The sequence below is a fragment of the Melanotaenia boesemani genome, chromosome 22 (genome assembly GCF_017639745.1).
Source record: "Melanotaenia boesemani isolate fMelBoe1 chromosome 22, fMelBoe1.pri, whole genome shotgun sequence".
Classification (NCBI taxonomy): Eukaryota; Metazoa; Chordata; class Actinopteri; order Atheriniformes; family Melanotaeniidae; genus Melanotaenia; species Melanotaenia boesemani.
Genome location: NC_055703.1, coordinates 2,646,722 through 2,662,690, shown reverse-complemented (window position 1 = coordinate 2,662,690; position 15,969 = coordinate 2,646,722). Strand labels below are relative to the sequence as shown.

Below are 15,969 nucleotides of genomic sequence, written 5' to 3'. Positions count from 1 at the left end.
AAAACCAGCAGATGTGACGACTGAAGTTAAACAGCCAACGTTGATGAAGAAACGCAGTGATAAAAGTCCTACAGCAGCATCACCCAAAGTAAGACCTGCTGATAAAATACATCACTGGCTGCTTGTTTTACATGTTTATCTTTTTCACATTAGATGATCACTTTAGTTGTAATAATCTAAATGTTTAATCAAATCTAGACCTAAAAAGATCTCATTTGTGTCCTCCTTTTCTTGGTCAGTGCTCCTGGCCCCCCATCAGAACTTTTCTAGACCTGCCCCTGCATAGCTGAAGTATAAATCCTGTCTACCACCAGCTACTGTGTTAGAGAAAGTCCTACCAAAAACAATACTTTGAGGTAAATATATGACGGTGTGAATCATGAACCGCTTTCCTTCTTCTTAGCTCGACGATAAACAAACGCAACAAAAGAGAAAAGCCGATCAGCTGATCACCAACAGCTGTCATGATTCATGGGACAACCTGAGAGGAGAGGGAGGAAGCAGAAGAAGAGAGGAAGATCCTCTGGAGCAGACATGTTGTGTGTGTGTGGAACCCTCTCACCAGGAAATGAGTGTGTTAATTGCATTAAAAATTTTAATAATAATGGATTAGATTTATATAGCACTTTTCAAGGCACCTAAAGTGCTTTACATTGTGAATCCACTATTCATCCACTCCTCACTCATACCCGGTGATGGTAAGCTATGAGTGGAGCCACAGCTGCCCTGGGGCAGGCTGACAGAGACGTGGCTGCCAGTCCGTGCCTACGGCCTCTCCAACCATCACCGAACATTCATCCACATTCATTCACCAGTGATGCCAACACTGGAGGCAATGAGGGTTAAGTGTCTTGCCCAAGGACACAATGACAGTTGACTGCAGGAGTGGGAATCGAACAGCCAACCTTCTGGTCATTGGACGACCTGCTCTACCGCCTGAGCCACTGCCGCCCTAATGCCGTTAATTACTTGAATTAATTAACACCATTAATGAGTCATTTTTGACAGTCCTACTTTTTTGTTCTGTCCTTTCATCACATAATTTCTGGCTGTGAATCTGAGGAAACACTGAACTGTTATGTTATTTCAGAAATGCATGTAGATGTGTCAGATCAGAATACAGTAATCTGATTACTCCCAGGTGATTGTCAAGTAAATGCACTCAGAGTTTTATAAAAATAGTCACCTGAGAATGTCTTTGATATTCAAGAAAAACAGGTGGTGTTACAGAATTACCTGTAAATGAATCAGTAGCAAAATAAGCTGTTGTGAATCAAATTGAATTGATTCAGGAAATTAGTTACGATACCCAGCCCTATTATTTTACCATACTTGAGTTACTGTTTAGAGGTGAGAAACCTGATCATTTTAATTAAACTTGGTCTTTAGATATTCAGAGCATGATAAAAACCTATTCAGTGGATTCACTGAAATTACCACTAGCCCGTTCCAACATCATTTCACGCAGCTAATGAGTTCGGATGAAAAGCAACCAAAACTGCACAATTTTTAATTCAATATCAATTATAAAAAGCTCAAAATTGAGGAGTTGGGAACATGGAAGATAAAACATGGAGGAGAGAGGTAGATATGACTAGAAAGAAAAGGAAAAGACAGGAGATGAGGCTCAGTGGTATAATCCTCCAGTGTAGTCACTGTGCAGTATAGAAACAATGGAGTCAGAATGATGGATGAGGAGCCAGCAGGGGTTAATTAACACATGAATCGATGGAGAGCCAAACCAGCCATATACTGAAAACTACCTCCATTAGCCTTTGGTACTTGGTGCCAGAAAGCCATGTTGACTGCTTGCTTCGTTGAGATTACAATCATGCTATGGATTTTCCTTCTCCCTAATGTCTTACTATGGTGCCTTGAGCACTAGCTTTCTAATTTGTATAGTTCACTGGAGCAGAGTCAAAAGCCACAATGGCTGTACTAATAAATTCTGCATGAAATACAGAACATGGTGAGGAGAGAGAAATATTCACAATATGCACAATAACTTCCATCCATGCACCTTCACTGCTTCATTATCCAGATTTCTGGATATGATTTCTCTAAACTTTCATTCTTAGTTTGACTGTTTAGCTTCACCTCTGCACCTGCAGCCTCCGCTACCGGGAGTTAAGGGTTAACATCTCGTTTCCAGGTGTAGCGTCAGGTCTGTAGATGTAACTATAAACATGTGTGGTATCCACAGAAAGTCCAGAATCTCAGCTACCAGCTCAGTAAAACCATTTCTATCACCACCAAACACAGTTAAGACAACAATAATTAAAAGGTACACAAAGTCCGAACACACATGTAAACACAGATGTTTCCCCATGAACACGAACAAACGGCTCCTCTACTGAAAGCTCACATCTCACAGATTCCACAGCTGGAAGTTTCATCTTAATATGAACAAGATCCACCGAACCAGAGGCAGAAGAAGACCCGATTTATGCTGCATGTTTGTAAAAGTCAGAAAGCATGTTTTACCGTTGCTGTCTTACATAAATTAAAGCTGCATTTATAAAGGATTGAATCTTGTCTGTCTGCGCTTATGAGGCGGTTTTTTTTTCCAGAAAACCGAAGGACAGGTGAATCCTCCTGGGTGAAGCAGCAGCTAGCTTCAGGGTTAACTCCCTTCCCTTTACCCAGCAGTGGAGAAGCGGACGCGGGACTCTGCTGGAACTAAAAGAGCTGTGTGGTGTTAACTGCATAACGATGGTAGCAAAACATTCACTACTAAGCAGGAAGTTTCTCACTCTGACTCCTGCTCTGTGCATCTCTCGCTTCTCTCCTGCTCTTAAAGGGGCCACACTGTTCTTTTAACAGTAAACACCACCAGTAGCAGGCAGTAGTTGATCAAATAGATTTACCAGAGGCCCAATGAGTTACAATGTTACTTATGGGGGTATTTCCCTATCTTTAATCAATTTAATCAATTTAATTGTTTGATTTGAAACAAACACATACTGCTGTAACTTCTAACATTTACACAGTCAACTTATCTTTATTTGATTTGATTGATTTTGCCATCAATTACAACACTTGTTTTTTTTTTTATATATATAAATTATTGGTAAATATTGAGTAAGTGATTGATTTCAGATGGAGTCAGGAATCTTGGTTAAAATAACTTCATTATGATTCCCTGCTATTATTGAAACATGAATAATCCAGCTGAAAAAAGTCCAAATGTTGATTTCCTTCTTCAAAAACTAATTTTTTTCTTCATCTCCTTGTAATATTTTTCCAGTTATTCTGCAGTCACACTCATCTCTAAGAAAATCAATATTAAATCTTTGATATCAGGAATTTTTCTTGTCACATTTTGTGAATAATCAGAAGTTTCTTACTTTGATCTACATCTATGACTTATCACATATATAATGATGCATCTTTTATCTGCCTATCATTTTTTATTCTACGCAAGTCTCTTGTCCAATCAGTACCAGTGAAAAACGTGGCCTTCTTTTGGCCTTTCCCCTCTCTCCATCACTCTGCATGTCAGACTCTGACTCACCCTTGTTTTATTTCTCTCTCTGTGACTTTGTACTTTTCTCTGGAGTCAGACCTGTCAGATGTCTGAGGATTCATTCATGGTACGACAGAAGTACCTGTCTCATCCTTTGCAGAATGAAGGATTTGAGGTAATCAACCAATGCAGCTCTTCCAAAACTAACAACATGTAGCTCTTGGAGATTATGTTAAGCTGAATGCTAGCATTCAACCAATCACCAAAGAGAAATATGCATAAAAAAGTAGAACGAAGAAAGCTGCATTGGACAATCTTAATCTTAACACCTTAGTTCCTCTTAGCTATTAAGCATTTCACCCGGGTCTTTTTATGGCAAAGTAAAGCTAATGGAAAATAACATATGTATTCCCTCCAGTCGGTGCATTAGGATTCTTTTCTCTGTTCCACACCCTTAGTCACTCACTGCATCACACACCCCTCAAAAAATGTGTTTCTTCATCATAAGGACACCACAAAGTCATGAACAGATCAGGATTCGTTGTCGTTTAACAGTGAACGATTATTCACACAACACCTCTGTCAAAGCTGTGAATGCCCTGTACTTGTCAAAATCTCAGTGTGATGAAAAGTCAGATCTCGTCCAGAAGGCGACAGCAAGCATGTAATGTGTGATGCTCTGTTTTCCTCCATTTCCATACTGGACAATGTGAAATCCTGATGTGCAGTGTTTCAGCTGAGGTGAATAAATGGATGAATTGTGGAAAGGAAACGCTGAAGAGAAAACAGGTTTCTCTGTCGCTAGCAGGGATTTTAAACTTAGAAGAGGGACATGGGCCAGCAATGACCAACTAATATCCGCTAACCACCCACTTCCAAGTGCAAAGTTAAGACCACATATTGCAACTCTATTTATTTATGCAATGAATATATACATAGGAGGCAGAACCTTAAGCTTTCAGGATTTCTCTCCAAGTAACCAGCTCCCAGATTCACTTAATGACCCTTAGCACCCCCCCCCCCCCCCCCACACACACACACACACACACACACTTTAGTTATGCAGCTATAGACAAATCTGCCATCTTTGCCATCTTGTGGCTGAGCCATTTTTGTGGTGGTAACCTATGCACAAAATTGTACCCAGCCTCTCACTATATAGAAACCCCAAACGGGAGGGTAAATGATGCCGGTTTGTCTTCCTGGGCTCTGCAACGCTGCAAAGCCAAGGTCGGCATCATATCTGAATCATGGGACTTTCTCCATCATTACAGGGTGCACCAGGGAGCGCCTGACTCCCTCGCAGATTTAATGACACTTAAAGTACATCAGGGACAGTTTTTACTGGAAGGAAGAATCACTGGAGCAGAGTAGGACTGTCGAGGCACTCAGCCGTCGAGCTCGGGGATGGTCGCAGTTCACCTTGCATGTTAATTGAAATGGTTTTGTAATCACTTATGAGAGTTCCTGTGAGTATTCAATGTGAACCACTCAAAGAATCATTTGGTCCAGCAGGCTGGGTGCTAGCGCGTGCTAATCATCTATTATACATTTACTATTCCTAACGGACAAATGTGTCAAATTCAGAAAATTAAATAAAGAAATACTGATATTTAGATTAAAAGGAGAAATGCTTTGAGGTCAGTGCAGGTTAGATGAAAATTATACATATCATACAGTGTTATTAGTGTTGGAAAGGCTGTTTATGAGGCATGTGTGCCCTCTGTTGGCGAGTGAGTGCAACTGCACTATTGGGCACATGGACGAAAAATGTGGAAAATGAAACTAATGAGAAGCATTAAGCACCCAGAAAACAGACCCTTAAGTTGGACTGCAAGCTAATGTGAGGTATGCGTCTGTGAAGAACTATAAGTCAAGAGTTATATTTCCGCCTAAACAGCATGTTTCTATTCTTTCTATTGTTATTTAGTTCATTTGCACATGTTAAATGTTCATCCCTTCACCACGAGGCTTGTGCATGATGTTATGCTAGCTGACCCGTTATATAATGAGTAACTGTTAGCCTTTCATAAGTTGGTATAGGTTGAACAAATTAGTGGAAAATTAGCGATATTCCATAATTGGAATGTGGTTATTGCTAGAATGAATGTTCCTTGATTCTAGTTTAGTCTCTCTTTGTTTATAGACCACACCCACACAGATTCAGGCACCTAAGCCAATCCTGCCTCTGTAATCGTATGGTTGCATTACTGTGCTGTTGAGCCATTTGTGCTCTTACCAACACCCCAGGGTGAACATCAAACCTTATCAGCACCTAAACCATCCTCTGTGAATATCACAATTAGTGATGTAAGAAAAACTGAGCCAAAAAGCAGAAAACTAAGCACAACCCCTTATTCAGTAGCTTCTAGATCCACCTTTATCAGCAAGTTCTGTAAGTAGTTATCTTCAGTATGGCATTATCAGAGGGAGATTGTCTTACTTTATTCCACAATGTGTCAAAGGATGCAAAACATGGCCTAGAGTATTTTCAGTATAATCTAGTAACCCCATATATCATTGTATTGCTGTGCGTTTTTATTGTGTGTTGTTGGACTTGAATGGTTACCTGAACAAAGGCACACACTGCAGATGGAAGCACCTGAGCCTAATTGCATCTGTGATTGTAATCACCGATTGTCTGTCCCACTCCCGATAACTAAAACATCAGATACCAAGCAGGAGGCAATAAAAGACACAGACGGAGGACGGACAGATGCTCGGGCGGCGTGAGAGGGTCACTGCTGCCCTCGCTGCCCTGGTATCCGGCCTGGGCGCGAAGAGTCCTGCAGGAGCACCTCCCGGTTGACAACGGGCCAAGGAAAGCCCGGAGCGTCATATTGGACTGGACTATCTATCTATCTGGACTATCATGAGGCAGTTCTTGAAGTAACTGCTGGACTGGGACGTGCACAGTAGCTACTACGTTTGACTGCTTTTTTCATTTTTAGGTTTCTAAACGACTCACATTTTTAACTGTCCTTTTTCTTTTAGAAATTAATATATTACTTTTGACATTCCTCTGTGCTGCTCATTGCGTTGATGTGGCCGGGATTCAATCTATCTATCAAAGTAACGTCTCAATCCTAGTTACAAATGTTGTTTCACTTCATTGAGGTTTACCAGTATTTATTTATTTATTTATTTATGCAGAGATCTCTTTAGGTACCACAGCATTTCAGTCATGCTGTCTGGACTTTTACTGGATCATGTTAACACTTTAATTTTCTTTTCCGCCATTATGTTGTAAATCTTCTGCTGTGTTTGAAATCATTGTCCTGTTGTACAACCCAGTTTTAGCCAAGATTTATTCATCAGACTGATGGATTCACATTTGATTCTACATACTTTGGTATCCAGTGGAGTTCTGCAAGGTGTTCTGGTCCTGCAGCTGCAGAAAAAGCCCACATTATCAGTCCTCCACCCCCACCACTTTTCACCAAATGTAGAGCTGTAATTTATCACTAGAGCCCGAGCAATTGATTGGCTGGCTGATTAAATCGGTCACTTATAGCCCTTTTCAAAACTATCAAAATCAGCTGGTGTTTTGCTGATTTAACGCTGATATATTCTTAATTTCTCATATAAAGGTAAACGTCAAGTGTCAGAGTCGTGCAGAATGATGTTGCTGCGCTGTTTGTCCACTAGATGGAGCTCTAATTCAGTAAGTGTCAGTATCTACAGCAGTAGCCACAGCCAGGCAACACTAGGGGTTGGCATAACGGAGCTTACAATGGGTACATGTTGTCAAATTAAGAATGACTCAGCAAGTCTCCAGTTTCAGTTCAACTCTGCTTGCCATGTGTCAAGATAGTGACCCCTGCTGCGCTGCGTCGGTCATGCTTTTCATTTACGTTGCATAGCTAAAGTTGTGCTAACCATCATCTGCATGTTGAGCAGTGTTGCCAACTGAGCAACTTTGTTGCTACATTTAGTGAGTTTTCGGAATCCATAAAGCATCTTTTTTTTCAAAAATGTGACTAGCGATAAATGTAGCAACTTTTTCTGGTAATTTTGGAGACTGACGTGAATGAAAGTAGTTTATTCTTCTCAACAAGGAGTGGGTGTGACGCAGGCCCTTTCAGCACTCAGAACGCCTGGTCCTCACACAGCAGCAGCAGCTCCCAGCTGCAGCTTCCAGCTTCAATCAGAGCAGACGACGTTCACCTCTGTTTCATGACCAGGCTGAAAATGAAACGTACAAAGCTGCTGCTGGACGATCCCGCGCTGGCTAACCGTCAGATAGTAGTGTGGAGGAATACATTTAAGACGTTAAAAGTGTGACATGTTGCAGACTCCTTTTTAAAAAAAAAAACAAACTACTCTTAATAAAATTAAATCAAAAAACAAAAGAAAATATTGACAGAATATTTTTTATTTCATTTTGTTATTTTTGCTGTTCTAAACATTTTTAGGTTGTCTTTTCATCAATTTTGCCTTTCCCACGCCATTCCTTTCCACAGTAGCATCCATTAAAATGATATGTACCAGGCTGGTTATGCAAATTAGATGATGTCATTTAACCAGTTCTAGCAACTTTTAGGATAGCCAACTTTTCTTACTGAGGAGTTTGCAACAGTGGTGTTGAGATGTATTTAATGAGGAGCAATGTGAACAGAGAGGAAGTGGAAAAGTTAAAAGAATGAACATTACTCTGTCTTCAGCAATTGTCATTATGTCAAATATCGGAATCAGCCTCGAAAAATCCGTTTTGGTAGGGCTCTGTTTATCACTACACATTTCCACTTTAGTCTCTTGCCTGGCACTCGGACTCGAGTCACAATGAAGTCACATTTACAGTGACTTCAGACTTGAGACTCGTGAACAATCCTAAACTTTTAATGTTTCTTCATGACCTACTCTCTGTCTGATCTCCTGTCTGCTGGATGTGACATAAGACTCACAAAAAAACGTCCGCACGCACAATCAATAAAAGCAATACCAGCCCCGTGTGCACACCTGTTGCTGCAACACCTTTCAAAAACTTCATAAAGGGACAAATATAAGAGCTGCAAACTACAATGTCTATGACATAAAAATCCAGGATGCTGCACCCATCACCTCCACCTTCATCCACCTTTAAACACAACTGGAGAGTTGTCCATGAAACTTGTTTTCCAATGATGAAATGATGAAGTGATCTTGTCTTTATAAACAGGAAACACGTAAGTTGCAGAAGATCCTGAGATTCTAAATGTAAAGATGGCAGCACCCAGTGCCACCATTAGTCCGTTGTTGACTTTATTAAATTTCTTTATAATATAATTTGTATCCATTAAGTTTTTAGTGTAAATAGCAGCGAGTTGTTGTTATCGATAAATGTGTTGTCATGGTAAGACAAATTTATTAATCCTTATCACCTAAACTGGTTGGTGTTCTTATGGTGCACATTTTTGTAATGGTTTGTGCTGTTCTAGTTTCAAACAGCTTTTTTAGATGCATAGAAATTGGCTATTTTGGAGGCGACTATTTTCTCTTTTTTTTTTACATTTAGGGGGAAAAAAGCTATAAACTGCAGTATTAGTTTTGAAAAGTTCTCTGTGGTACAGACAACCCATTTTTGTACACATTAAAAACTCTTAGTTATTTTACATGCTTGGAGCATATTTAGTAATCTGAACAAATTTTTAGGATCATCTTTATGTTTTCCAAATTCAGTAAAGCAAAGAAATTGTCTAGTGGAGAAGGACGGAGGATTTTAAATTCCTTGGATTTTACAGTGTGGTGTTCTAGACAAACCAGACAGCAGTCAAAGTGACTTGTGACTTGATTTGACTTGATAAAAAAAAGATATAATAGTTCCCAATGGAAAATATAATTGAGTTAAAAATGAAAAATGAAAAAATATATACGTTTTTTTATTTATCATCACTGATTTATCAAAAATATTTTAACATATTTATATTTTTGTTTTTAATTTTTTCATTAGTATTATATATACTTACATTTATTTATTTGTTAAATGACAAATAAATTTGTTATTATATGTACTTATAAAAGAAATAAGTGAAAAAGACTTTAAAATGAATAACATGACAAAAGGCAAGAAGCTAACACAAGGAAACCATAAATAAAGCCAAATAGACTTGAAAGGAAACTACAAGCTGTAAAAACTGTAGCTTGTGGGTTCAAATATTGGTGGATAAAATAAAAAAAGTTTTATTTAGGTTCAGTGCCACAGGAAAAAAAACAAAAACAAAAACAGATGGAGGAAACTGAAGATGAAGTATAAAAACAACAGATCTTATATTTCTCTTTCACAATGGCTGAAATTACAAATGAAATATTCAGTGGCCGTTTCTATATCTAGCAATTTAAACCCCACATGTCCTCTCATCTAATATTCTAATATTTCAGTATGAAATATGTATAAATTATCTGATTTCAAATTATATAGTGTTATTCCTCTGCAAATAACTATTGCTAAATTTGTCATATGTTTAGAAAATAACAGTAAATACAAATAGTTTAGTCTAAAGTGGTGTACTGTGTGTACCATACATGCTGATCACTGTTGACTCACAACCTAAACTGTCACCTGCCAAATGCTGATTTTATGGGATTTTAGAGGGCCTGCTTTTTTCATCGTCTCAGCCTGAGGTGTGTTCAGGGATGGGAAGAGCAGGTGATTTTCAGTAATAGCAGACCTTCTAAAGATAGCCAACATTGTCCTTGAACATCTTTACACAGATTTTAGAGAACATGAAAGGTGAAAAAAGTTGGGAAGGAAGACGAGTCAGGTGGGATGAGAGCACCTGCAACTAGAAGGGAGCAAACTGTTGATTAATCGTCAGTGATTGATTAGGACTGATGTATGAACCTTCTGTGTGAAGCCATTTGTCATCTCTGACCTCAGTCATGTTACATCCTGACAGAGCTGGTTACGTATTTCTGTTATCTTTTTCTGTAGCTGTTGTCTTAACCTCTGTGTTTATTTACACCATCCCATTTTATTTATAGCTTGGTTTCACCTTGGGTAGTTTGGTTAATCTAACTTGCTCTTTTTAGTAATGCACTAAAAACCAACCTGCTGGCCAAGAGGCCTAACTGGAGCCGCTTCCTTTGTTTCCTTCAATGCACATCTTTAAAGCCATTTGCGTCTTGAAATAAACGAAAAATGACTGATGGAGAGATTCAAAGTAACGGATAAAACTGAGAAAGCATTGTGGCAAGTGGCTGATGGTAACGTGCAGCCTTGGGTCTGTGGCTCCCCACACCACACAGCCTCTTCCTAATTATGCTTCCTCTTAGTATGGAGCTCCAGTTTATTATGCTGCCTGTGTGTGTTGCCATGAAGGAGAACATGGGGAGGAGACAACCCCTGCGTTTCTGTCATCTCAAGCAGAATGCAAAATGAAGTGGATTTCTGTTTCCATTGTGATCCCTCCACCGCTTATGAATTTATGCAGATTTAACCACTGGATGTGGTGCGTTTTGGTGCTTATTTTACATTATCAAGTATTATAATTCTGTATAGTATATTTGGTAAAAATAGATCATTACTGCTGGAGCTAGACTTTATACATGGAGAGGGCTGGAGGGTGGGCCAGACTTTATCAGGGGGGTCATATAATAAGAAATTATTGTGCAGAGCTTGGTAAAAGGGCATTCTCTTGCTCTGCTTTAGCCGGATCTAAAGTTCCACCTTGATCCCATTAGGGAAATTTAAAGTTATTCTCAAGGGAGTGGAGAAAGCATAGCTGAATTGCTCGTTTTTATTGTATTTTATTTATTTATTTTTAGATGTAGCCTGGGGGGTATTCCATTAAGCTGGATTACAGGAAAGCCGGGCTTATCTTGATAAGTCTGGCTCATTTAAGAGAGAGTTCTGTTCCATCAACGTGGCTTATTGCAATGCCCGCTGAGTAACCATGGTACCGTGGGTACGGAAAGTATTCAGTCCCCTTTAAATTTTTTACTCTTTGTTTTATTGGAGCCATTTGCTAAAATCGAAAAAGTTCATTTTATTTCTCATTAACGTACACTCAGCACCCCATCTTGACAAAAAAAAAGAAAAGTAGAAATTTTTGCAAATTTATTCTAAAAGAAAAATGGAAATATCACATGGCCATAAGTATTCAGACCCTTTGCTCAGTACTGAGTAAAGCACCCTTTTGAGCTAGTACAGCCATGAGTCTTCTTGGGAATGATGCAACAAGTTCTTCACACCTGGATTTGGGGATCCTCTACCATTCTTCCTTGCAGATCCTCTCCAGTTCTGTCAGGTTGGATGGTGAACGTTGGTGAACAGCCATTTTCAGATCTCTCCATAGATGCTCAATTGGGTTTAGGTCGGGACTCTGGCTGGGCCAGTCAAGGATGGTCACAGAGTTGTTCCAAAGCTACTCCTTTGTTATTTTAGCTGTGTGCTCAGGGTCATTGTCTTGTTGGAAGGTGAACTTTCTGCCTAGTCATGAGGTCCTGAGCACTGGAGGTTTTCTTCCAGGATATCTCAGCACTTGGCCGCATTCATCGTTCCGTCAATTGCAACCAGTCGGCCTGTCCCTGTAGCTGGAAAAACACCCCAATAGCATGATGCTGCCACCACCATGTTTCACTGTTGGGATTGTGTTGGGCAGGTGATGAGCAGTGCCTGGTTTCTCCACACATAAAAATTAATTAGAATTAATGCCAAAAAGTTCACTCTTGATCTCATCAGACCACAGAATCTTTTTTCTCATAGTCTAAGAGTCCTTCATGTGTTTTAGGCAAACTCTATGCTGGCTTTCATATGTCTTGCACTGAGAAGAGGCTTCCGTGGGGGCACTCTGCCATAAAGCCCCGACTGGTGGAGGGCTGCAGTGACTTTGTGGAGCATTCTCCCACCTCCCCACTGCATCTCTGGAGCTCAGCCGCAGTGATCTTTTGGTTCTTCTTTACCTCTCTCACCATGGCTCTTCTCCCATGATTGCTGGATGGCCAGGTCTATGAAGAGTTCTGGTCATCCCAAACTTCTTCCATTTAAGGATTATGGAGGCCACTGTGCTTTTAGGAACATTGAGTGCTGCAGGAATTCTTTTGTAACCTTGGCCAGATCTGTGCTTTGCCACAATTCTGTCTCTGAGCTCCTTGGGCCGTTCCTTCAACCTCTTTAAATACCCTCGGCCTGTATGGATCAGCTGATCCCAGTTTTACTGTTAGCCAGCCAGAGGCAATGGAGGTCGGGTGTTTGTGAAACTGGGGAGGGGGTTTAATAAGTTATTAATTAGTATTAATAAATACCTTGTTGTTTTGCATTTAATTTCATGTTCAGTACTTGTATAGCTGTGTCTCTTTAGTTACATAAGCACTGACAGATCTATTGATTATTCAAGACAGTCAAAGTAGTGATATGATAAGTGTTTTCTTTTTTTTTTTTGTTTTACTTTTATACAAGAATGAGTGGCGGGAGCGCAGCATCCTACCAGGTGGAACTTTCTTTTGGGAGTCTGTATCAGACCTTTGAGACACAGCTAAGCTAAGCTTGAATGTTAGCCTGCCCCCGAGTAGGCTAGTTCTGGTGCATAAGTTACCATGGTTACTCAGCCAGCGGTCCTTCAAATAAGCCAGGCTTTCCCTTAATCCAGCTTTGTGGAATACCCCCCAGGTCCACATTGGGAGCTGTCTGGCTGCTGATACTAGGACAGGTCTGCCTCGGCCTGATCTGTGTTCTTCCTCATTTAAAAAATCAGAAATGTCTCTCTTTCTTTTCCTTCTATCTTCCCATAAAAATCTGACTGACTGCTTAAAGTTTGGGATTACTTTCCTATTAAGTCCAACTGAAAAGTGTTCAAAGCTGGTGTTTTGAGCTGGATTGAGTTTCTCCACAATTTCATAATGTAGCTACTTAAAAATCAACTAGCAGTCTTGCTAGCCACCTCTTTAAATAAAGCTGGATCATGTAGCACTAGGTTAGTAACGTGGCTATTGAGGTACTCTTAAAAACCTTTATAGTTTATTTTCAGCTCCTATGTAAAAATCTAGATTGAGTTGCTGTTTAGTTCCTAAATACATTCACTAATAGATTAGCTCTGTTACGTAGCTTCATGCTAACATCAGCCATACTAATGGCTACTAATTATGTTAGTAGTTGTACTTGCACAGGGACTAAATCTCTTCTTGAAATGTGCAGCCAAATGTCAATATTTCTAAAAGGTGCCTAAAAAGGAAACTACAATAGACTTTAAACTAGTGTAGTAATACTGGTGATCCATTTGTGTCTTGAAAGACATTTCTGTCCTCCTCCTTTAGTGACTTTCCAATCACCTGAGGTGGCACCTGGGGTGTCCAATCAGTTTTCAGAGGTGACTAGTGCCACCCTGGCCACCCCTCTAGCTTCGCCCCTGCAAGAAGCATCACAAGTGGTGCAACGATATGGCGTTGTCCTGCAACGCTCCAGCCTAAATCCATCAGAAGACTTGGCAGTTAGAAAGTGGTAGCATGACTCCTCAGTATCCTTAAATGTGCAACCACATCCACACCAACCAGCAGGAGACAGCAAGAGAGAGAAAGGAAGAAAAATAAAGAGAGATTGAAAGAGTGGCAGGTCGAATCAGGAGGACCAAGGGTTATGACAGTTTGGTTCATTTGGGGAGGTGTGAATGTGTAAACAAACTTTGATGTGGATCAAAGAAGTGGACTTTGGTCCTCCTACAAATGTAGGTTTGCTTCAAGTGAACCAAATGCAGGAAGTTGATTACAATGCAAAGGGCATTGTGGGTAAACACAAGAAAAACATACACAAACATGGGAAGATAAGTTGCTCTGGCAGAAATATGATCAACCCAAAACCGCTAGGATCTAATGCAGCTCCATGTTTTGCTCTGATGTGGTGGAAACAAAACTTAAACCACCTTTCTTCTTTGTTGTTTATTACAACAAATATGAGAAACCATGTTACACATTTCCACTCGGAACCTGTAGTCGTCACACAGTCAAACATGATGTATCAATAATCCGTTTGTAAAAACATCACAACCATCTAAATTATAATCAAACCAAATCTAAGCATTCCCACCCCTAGTAAGTAGAGACACTGGCCACTGTTAGACATGCAGACCGACTGTAGGTGTAACTGCTATAAGATCAGTTAACATGTGCATCAGGTTTGGTGTTGCTTCCATGCAAAAAACAGACCCAAGGCAAAAGGCTGGAAGACATGACCCAAATCTGTCTTTACATAAGTCTCTGCATGATGGAAATGTTGCTCAGAGAGCAAATAATTAGATTATTCAAATATCATAATGCAGTCAGTCATACTGGCACTGGTGTATCCGAGCTGAGGCTTGATTAAAGGCAGAGGGAGCAGTGCAGGAAGATGAGGGAGGGCGATAACACCCTGCAAGATTTCCAAATTGATCTGAAAGGAAGGCTTTGTAATTGATCTGGAGGATGCTGCACAGCGTTGCAGGCATCTCCGCATTTCAAACTGGGTCAGTGTAAAGTCACCAAGCAGAAGAAAAACTGTGGAGCGATGAAAATGCTGAATGCATCAGTGTGTGATGTTAGAGCAGACACCTAGGTGCGCACCTGCATGGCTTAACTGGCAAAAAAGAGGGAGGAGCAATTAAATAAAAAAAAACACAGAATTCAGCTGTTTTTAATTTAAATGCAACATAAATTTTGCATTTGAAGTGACTGAGGGATGGGGCTGTTGGTTGTGTGGCAACCCTACGCACACCTGCGCGCCTAGTTAGCACACATCCCTGAAGATGACACCATTCGCTTAATGTCAGAAAACCAAGACCAAAAAGAGTCAAAACTCAAAATATGCATTAAATCTAAGGTACTTACGTGCCATATTGCGAAGAAGATGAGAGATACACAGAGGACCAGAGACAGCATGTAGCAGAAGGCAGCAAAAGTGAACATAATTGAAAAGGGAAACGGTGGATAATTTCCCAAGGAAGCACGATCCCGCTGAAAAACATCTAAAATAAAAAGAGGAGTGGGGGGAAAGGGGGGAGTGAGGAATAAAGTTCTCACGTCGCCATGGAAAGCCGAGGTCGTTCTGTCACCATGACTTGGTCCGTTTGCCACAATTTGTTGCTGAAGCTTCCCCAGATGACTAGCTCCGCGTGCCCCCCTCCCCCCGCACCCCCAGCAGCAGAGATGTGACGCGGAATTCCGAGCTGGTCTCAGATCAGTACATTTGGCAATGCTGGTGATGTCCACAGTCTTTGGAAGGTGATCATGTAGTGATCAAAGACACGCAGCGGGTTGCTTTCTGTTTTTCTGCATGCGCAAAAACCATCTGCGAGAGCTGAATGAGGAGGTGTTTCATTCTGCAGCGGCGGCTGAAGGAGTCCTGCCGGAGCCGAGCGGAGATCCTTTCATGTGTGGAGCTCCCCGCCACTTGGTGAAAGCTGTTTTCTGTCACGGTCAAAGCGGGCGGCAGCGAGCGGAGCGGAGCGTGCGGGGAGAGGTGCGAACAGCTGCATTTACAAGAGCAGCACCCCGTCTGCGTGCACGCGCGGCGACTAGCGCGCGCGCGCGTGTGTGTTAGGTTTCCAGTAAAAACCTGC

The 15,969-nt window shown here is 40.7% G+C and overlaps 1 protein-coding gene across 3 annotated transcripts in view; it reads right to left on the bottom strand.

Annotated features, from left to right (window-relative positions):
- Window positions 1-15,527, bottom strand: part of cnih3 (cornichon family AMPA receptor auxiliary protein 3) — a 116,778-nt gene extending 101,251 nt beyond the window's left edge. For all 3 annotated transcript variants that reach the window (XM_041975882.1, XM_041975883.1, XM_041975885.1), the window contains exon 1: window positions 15,239-15,527. In XM_041975882.1, the coding sequence (XP_041831816.1) occupies window positions 15,239-15,316 (78 nt within the window). In that variant the 5' untranslated portion in view covers window positions 15,317-15,527. The remainder of the gene's footprint in view (window positions 1-15,238) is intronic.
- Between the last annotated feature and the right edge of the window lie 442 nt (window positions 15,528-15,969).